Below are 7,967 nucleotides of genomic sequence, written 5' to 3'. Positions count from 1 at the left end.
CTGAAAAAAAAAGGAAAATTAAAACAATTTCTGACTACTATTCAATGAGTAAAAGATTCAGCAACAAGAAACATCTTCAGATTTGACCTTAAATTTTTCATATACAAAACAAATTAAATTGAGAAAGGGCTCATCTTTCCTTCGGCAAATTGTAGTTATATCACTGACCATTTTTCCTATAGTAAAACCCTATTTTCAGTGTCACTCCAGACAGCACTATTTTGTCCTGTAATGGAACAGACTGTGTCATCTCTGCAGTTTGTAATATTAACTACAACTTAACTCTCACATTAAGCAAAAAAAAATCTGATGGAGAATAAGAAATTATGTATTAATAAAGGTTTCAGTTTCAGCAATAAACAAAGGAAGCTGTAGTAGAGACATACTGGGTGTCTGATACTTACTAACTCTATTGAAAAGCATTTTCTACTTTGCAAAATTAATAGCCAATTTTCATATCCTTTTATTAGTATGAAATTAATTTATTTTGCAAGATGACTGGAGAATAGATATATAAATGTATAACTTCATATGTGTATATGGACATATTATCTCTGCCATGTCCATGAAATGTAACTATATGTGTATTTTTGTGTACAAATGTTACATGTGTATATATATATATATATATATATATATATATATATATACATATATATATATATATACACGTGTAGTTCCTAAGGCTCAGAAGAACAAAGAAATTTTTTTTATCAATTATTCTCTTTTTAATTAATACATTAACCAAAATTTCATTTTCATGGATTTTTTCCTACTTAAATTTAGATTATGATCTTTTCTCAAATAACATTTAAATACTTAAACCGAATGGTTTATCTTCAGCAGACCTTACTAGTGAATTCATTTCTAAGTCAGGCAGCGGACTTGTGCTAAGGAATTGGCTATGGCTGCCAACCTGCTTATAATTCACTTGAGTTCATTTTATAAATTCATCAGAAGCATTGTTAAAACAATGGACTATAGACACAAATTCAAGAAATTATTTAAGGCACAAGAACCCGTGTTTTTCTATGCATATGCTTGTTCTAGACAAGGAAGCTGCAATACAACTCAGAAACAAAGAGTGCATAGCTCTATTTCATCGTCTAATAACTAGGCTTAACCATTTCTAAGTAGCATTAACTTGGTCAAACGAATTTTTGTGCCCCGAATCTATCTTCAACTACTTTTTAAGAATGTCACAGCTTTAATTCTTAAAAACAAATGGTCTGTGAAAATAAATTTTTATCAAGTTCATAATTAGCAATTATGTGGCACATTAAATCAACATTTACTGGGAATGCCAAGTTACACATACCACCTCCCATCACTCTTCATAACCTCCCCCAGTCTCCCCCTCCCACACAACCCTCTTCCTTTTTTGGTGCTATAGTTGGTCCATTTGATTCTTAACATACATTAACAGACAAATTCACTTGGTACATAGTCAGCTCTAATGATAGTGTTTAAGGATCATGAGTGACAATGTTCAAAAATCAACACTTTGTTGATTGAAATTTCATCTTTGGAGCTAATTCACTATTATTTCCATTAATTTATCATTTTTTAGCTAAATCTTATTGAATTAAAAAAACTGAAAAAAATACACATCAAATGAAATGATGCAGACCAACCTTTTATTGCACCCACAATATTTTGGTCTAGTCCTTTCCGGTTGTCATTGAGTCCTCTTTTCCTCTTTCCATTGGGCAAGGAGTTTGCCAAAGTCTTGTCATCAAAAAATGCACACACCAACTTTCTAAAGAGAAGGCTTCCTGAGCGAGTGTAGTTTGACAATATAGAGTCCAGCTGAGATTTAGGCATAAACACATCAAAGCCTTCAGCAAGTTGCACTTCTGGCTAACAAAAGAACATAAATATTGTATTAAAAAATGTATTTATCTTGTTGAAATATTCTATTGGACATTTGAACATGAGAATACATTGTTATTCGTTAAAATGTCCATAAATTATATATGATTCATCCCAAGTTTCTATGTACAAATATATCCAGTTTGATTTGTACAATCATTTATACTCCATAGCTCTTTAATTTATGCTTTAAAAATTAAATGCTTTTAACAAATCTTTAATTTTTATTATCAGAACTGGCTAAAATGAATAATTAAGATTGTTTTCAACTCTATAATTCTATAACACTATGAAATAAACAAGCTAAAAACCTGTATTATGAAAATCTATTGTGATTGTTTCATATTTGAATATGTTGAAATATTACTAGGGTTATCCTACATAACTTTGAAAATATAGATTTAGTTACACTTTACAAATATCAAATTCCAAAATTAAAAAGAAAAATTATTCATTTAAATTCAATCATTTAAAATTATTTGTTTAAATAGGTTTTTCATTAAAGCTTTTACTATAACATATATTCTGAGCACTTTCAAGTCTGAAAGTCTCTCCTCTGCCCCATTAGACTATTACTTGGATTAGACTCATTTCTATCTATGTTGTATTTTCAGCTCCTTGAGGACAAGGTCCACATTATTTTTCAACTTTTTAATCTGCAGATATAAATAGGAATAGGTCCTAAACAGGTGCTAGGGCTCATATAGGTGCTTGATGAATTGTTAATGAGTTGACTTGAAATAAGTCATTGCTTTAATTGTTCTAAATAGAAATGTAAAGTCAAGGTTACTATCTAAATTGTTTTAGGCCATATGATTGGTCAGGGAAAGAAAAGTCATAAGAGTTTATCCCTGATTTTGCCAGCCCTGATTTCTGTTGGCAGTTCCTAAAACAAACTAAAGGGGTCTTTTTAGATAAAAGATCTATGGTCAGAATGTTGTTTCTACTGCTCAGGTTCTGTCTAAAGGTAGGAGGGCATCTATTTTCTGTTCCAACTGGAAGAACAAAAAAATTACTTTAGGAATGCTCTATCAGATTTAGAAGAAATGACTTACCTGATCCCAAAGTGCCTCAGAAAGTGTTCATTAGATGTTAGTGTTTCATTCCTGAATGAGCAGTATCATCATATCAGAGATTCAGAGTTGGAAGATTATTTTATCCAAATCACACTTAAAGTTGAATCTCTACTACAATATTACTAACCAGCGGTATGTTAGCTTCTATTTGAATAGCCCTAAGGAACTAGAACCTACTCACACTTAGGGAGACACATTTCACTTTTGGACAATTCTAATTCTTATTTCCCCTTCATATCAAGACTCATGGAAAACCCCTATTTGCATGGTAAGGACTATCAAGAATTGGGGTGGGGACTGGACCTGGCTTTCATCAATATGAATGCAATATCAATGCAGACTGGTCTAGAGCACCATGAATTTAAGTGGCTTGGTCGAGGGTTATACAGCAAGTATGTGTCAGAAATGCGTGCCATTTCCCCTCAGCTCCAAATTGTATTAGTGGTATTCATATTAACGACAACAAAATATAAAATATCTGGGAAACTAGAAACCAGTTGAGAATTGGGTGATTTATGTGGGTTAAGTTCTGTCATTTATGTTGGGTAAGATTCTGAAGATCCCCTGGCAGGAGAGATGCCAGATACTGAGGTCCTTTCTTGAGCTAAACTGCCAAAAATTCCAACATTACTACAGAGTGCAACTGGGATGGGTTGGACACGTTGTGAGAATGCCAGACGCATGCTTGCAAAAAACATTATTTTATAGAGAACTCACACAGGGCAAGTGCTCACAGGGGGGTCACTGAAGAACTTTAGAATTGATTGTTCAGCATGGGAGACACTGGTACAGGACCATCCAGCATGGTGTGCCCTCATCAGTGAGGGTGCTGAACTCTATGAAGACGGCAGAATTAAAGCAGCTCAAAGGAAATGTGATATCTGTAAGTTTAGAGTAACCGCTCTAGGGCTTCCCATGGACTAATTGTGCCTAACTTTTGATGGAGTAATCCAAGCTTACATTGGTCTGATCAGCCACAGTCTGTCTCAAACATAGGGATGTCATTTTGGTCTTTGAGAACAAAGGACAAGAACCAAGAACCAACCAGGTTCTGTCATGGAACTATGTGACAATCACTGCTTGGTGTATTTTAAGTGCAAATACTATGCTTTTGAATTTTCTTTCCTTATTTATCTGCCTCCCTACCCACTCAAGTGGCATATCTTTGCTTCAGATCAGAAATGAAACAAGAAAAAAAGGAGTCTTTAAAAATGTCATATCTTTGAAAGTTTTTGTCTGCAAGGAAAAAATCATCCATAAAAATCCTACTTCAAAGTTATATCAGACTGAAAAAGTGAACATGTATTCTCAAGGACTTGTGTGTCTTTTGTTTTCAAAGAGGACCAATGACATCATAGTTTGTTCTGGCAGATATTAGAATGCTACAGAGGTTTTCAAGTATAATTTACCTTATGTCTACTTTCTAAGGATTAACTTAGCAAAGTATGGAGATGCATACCTGGCTACTAAATCATAAGTTTTTGTTCCATGGCAATCCATGAAACAAAGAAAATTACAAAATCATCACCAACTCTGGAGTCAGGAAGAAGTGAGTTCAAATCCAACCTAAGACATTTGCTAGCTCTGTGACCCTGCACAAGTCTCTTAATCTCTTTCTGCCCCAGTTACTTCAACTATAAAATGGGGATAATTATTTCATACTTAAGTGTTGTTGTGAGAATTGAGATAACATTTATAAAGTGTTTAGCACCGTGTCTGCAACATAGTAGATACTATATAAGGTCGTAATCATATATAAATATTATAATTATAATATAAGCATAATTTAGCTTTACCAGTGTATTAAGTATGACCTCTTTGAAAAGTAACATTATACTAGAAGAACAAGGGTTTTTGATCTGGGTACCATTAACTAGGTTTTAAAATATTTAGGTAACTATTTCAAAACTACTGGTTTCTTCTGTAATCCTTTATAATTTATTTTATGCATTTAAAAACATTATTCTAAAAAGGGGTCCACAGATTTCCCTAGACTGCCAGAAGAGTCCATGGTATAAAAGTGAAGAACTCTTCTATTGGAGGAACTGAAAAATATCCATCTTGACATTCTCACTAAAAATGAAACCAGAAAAGAAAAAAAATATAGCTAAATAGAAGGAATGCTGATAAATTACCCATAGAGTGGCAAAAAAGGAATTATTATTAATCAATTAAGGGCAATAATGAACAATCACTAGTAATCGGTATTTACAATGAGCATTAGCTTATGTGCTGTTAAAAGGATAAGGAAATAAATTGTAAGGTTCTACAATTAAGAAATGTGTAGGGGGCGGAGCCAAGATGGCGACCAGAAGGGATCCAGTCTTAGGAGCTCTCTGATAAAATTCATCAGCTAAGGACTCTTACTAAACTTTCGAGAGAGACAGAACCCACAGAGGGACCCAGTGAGGCAGTTCTCCTACTCAAGGTAACCTGGAAAAGAGCAGAAAGGCTCTGCTCCCCGGGGCCGGAGGGGCGGCCCGCCAGAGGGGTGGCCCGCCAGAGCCAAAGAACCTCAGCCTCCGGGAGGCAGCCCCAGGGCGCTGGGAGTCACAGCTCACAGGAGCGGGGGAGTCTCCTGCGCTGCACCCCAGGGAGCACCCGCACAAAGTGGGGGAAGGGACCTCTGCCAGAGGGAGCACATGGAACCCAGCCCTCAGGGCACACAGCCAGCAGCTTGGTCTTTCCCCAGCCCTGATCCAGGAAACAGAAGCAGGCGGAGCCAGTAAGCAGGAGCCCCCAGGGCATGAGACCTTTGAGCTGAGGGAGGGGAGTGAAGAGAGAGAGACTGCCTAGCTCTGTCCTCTGCCCCTGGAACAGGACTCTGGGGCTCTGACCACATTCAGATCCGGATCACAGTCTAGGCCCCCGCATAGAACAGCAGGGCCCCCCCACCTCAGCCCCATGGCATAGGGGGGTGCTTATGGTCATTCACAGACTAGGAGGGAGGACAGAGCCTCACACACTGAGACCCTTGTGGGAGTGTCCCAAAAGCTCAGGAAGCACCCCAAACCAGGCCCAGGCTGGAAAAATGAGCAAGCAAAGAAACAAAAGGAAGACTACTGAGAAGTATTTTGCTCATGAGCCCAAGAAGGATCAAAATACTCAGTCTGAAGATGAGGAAGCACAAGCTCCTGCATCTAAAGACTCCAAGAAAAACAGAAATTGGGCTCAGGATATGACAGAGCTCAAAAAAGACTTTGAAAATCAAATGAGGGAGTTGGAAGAAAAACTGGGAAAAGAAAGGAGAGAGATGCAGGAAAAATATGAAAATGAAGTCAGCAGCTTAGTCAAGGAAATCCAAAAAAATGCTGAAGAAAATAGCATGCTAAAAACCAGCTTAGGTCAAATGGATAAAACAGTTCAAAAAGTTATTGAGGAGAATGCTTTAAAAAGCAAAATTGGCCAGATGGAAAAAAGAGATAAGAAAACTCTCTGAGGAGAACAAATCCTTCAGACAAAGAATAGAATTCAGGGAGATTGATGAATTTAACAGAAATCAGGAATCAATGCTTCAAAACAAAAAAAATGAAAAATTAGAAGAAAATGTGAAATATCTCAATGAAAAAACAACTGATATGGAAAACACACTTAGGAAAGATAATTTAAAAATTATTGGAATACCTGAAAGTCATGATCAGGAAAAGAGCCTTGACATCATTTTCAAAGAATTACTACAGGAAAATTGCCCTGATATTCTAGAAGCAGAGGGCAAAATAGAAATGGAGAGAATCCACCGATCCCGCCCCCCCCCCGCCCCAGAGAAAGAGATCCCAAAAAACCAACCCCCAGGAATATTATAGCCAAGTTCCAGAACTCCCAAGTCAAAGAGAAAATATGACAAGCAGCCAGAAGGACACAGTTCAAATATCGTGGAGCTGCAGTCAGGATCACACAGGACTCAGCAGCAGCTACATTGGAAGCTCATAGAGCTTGGAATATAATATTCCAGAAGGCAAAAGAGCTTAGAATACAACCGAGAATCAACTACCCAGCAAAAATTGAATGTCCTCTTCCAGGGAAAAAGATGGACTTTCAATGAACCAGGGGAATTTCAAATGTTCCTTTTGGAATGGCCAGAGCTGAACAGAAGGTTTGATCTTCAGATACAGGACTCAGGTGAAGCGTGGAGATTGGAGGAGAGGGGGGAAATATGAGGGACTAAATGAGGATGAACTGCATGTATTCCTGCATAGAAAAATGAAACTGATTATACTCATATGAACCTTCTCAGTTAATAGAGCAGTTGAAGCACAGGAGAAAGCTGAATTCGAAGATAAAATATGGTGTAAAAATGGAGTCAATAGGGAAAAAAAGGGAAATGGAATGGGAGAAAGAAAAAGGAGAGGGGGAATAGTCCAAGATATTTCACATAAGATTTTTTTTATTACAATGAGCTATTGCAATGATATGGAAGTGGGGAGGCAAAGAGGAATAAGGGAACCTTTGCTCTCATCAGAGATGGCTAGGAGAGGAAACAGCATATATACTCAATGGGGTATAGACATCTGGAGTAAGAAGGAGCGGGTAGCAGGGGGAAGGGGTGGGGATGTGAATAAAGGAGGAGAGGATGGACCATGGGAGGAGAGTGGCCAGATATAACACATTTTCTTTCTTACTTCTTGCAAGGGGCTGGGATTGGAAGGCCTGCCCAGGACCACAGGACCAGGTGGATGCTGGACCTAAGGGGTGGTATGGGGGCTCAGGGCTTCTTGGCCCCAGGACCAGGGATCTGTCTGCTGTGCCACTCAGTGACCCTACAGCAGAGTCAGAGTGAAAGGAGAGAGAAAATAGAGTACATGGTAGTGGAGAAATAAGAAAGGAGGGAGTTGTGATCAGCAATGGCAATGGTGGAAAAATATGGAAATAACTTTTGTGATGGACTTATCATAAAGAATGTGATCCACCCGTGACAGAGTTGTTGGTGTTGGAACAAAGACTCAAGCACATTTTTTGTTATTATTATTTGGGGGAGGGTGCAGGACAAGTGGGTCTGGATGGCCTGCCTGGGGCCACATA

At 37.7% G+C, this 7,967-nt stretch overlaps 1 protein-coding gene across 8 annotated transcripts in view; it reads right to left on the bottom strand.

The window, feature by feature from the left end:
• Window positions 1–7,967, bottom strand: part of BEND7 (BEN domain containing 7) — a 134,714-nt gene that overhangs the window by 54,263 nt on the left and 72,484 nt on the right. For 6 of the 8 annotated variants that reach the window (XR_012470129.1, XM_074194094.1, XM_074194093.1 and 3 more), the window contains one exon: window positions 1,635–1,860. Coding sequence is in view for 7 of the 8 variants with exons in the window: in XM_074194094.1 (XP_074050195.1) it covers window positions 1,635–1,860 (226 nt within the window). In the remaining variant the exon portion in view is untranslated. The remainder of the gene's footprint in view (window positions 1–1,634; window positions 1,861–7,967) is intronic. The other 2 variants (XM_074194099.1, XM_074194098.1) reach the window with 1 other exon arrangement.

This window comes from Macrotis lagotis, chromosome 7, assembly GCF_037893015.1.
Source record: "Macrotis lagotis isolate mMagLag1 chromosome 7, bilby.v1.9.chrom.fasta, whole genome shotgun sequence".
In the NCBI taxonomy this organism is placed as follows: domain Eukaryota; kingdom Metazoa; phylum Chordata; class Mammalia; order Peramelemorphia; family Peramelidae; genus Macrotis; species Macrotis lagotis.
Note: the sequence above shows the minus strand (reverse complement) of the source record. Positions and strands in the feature narration are given on the sequence as shown.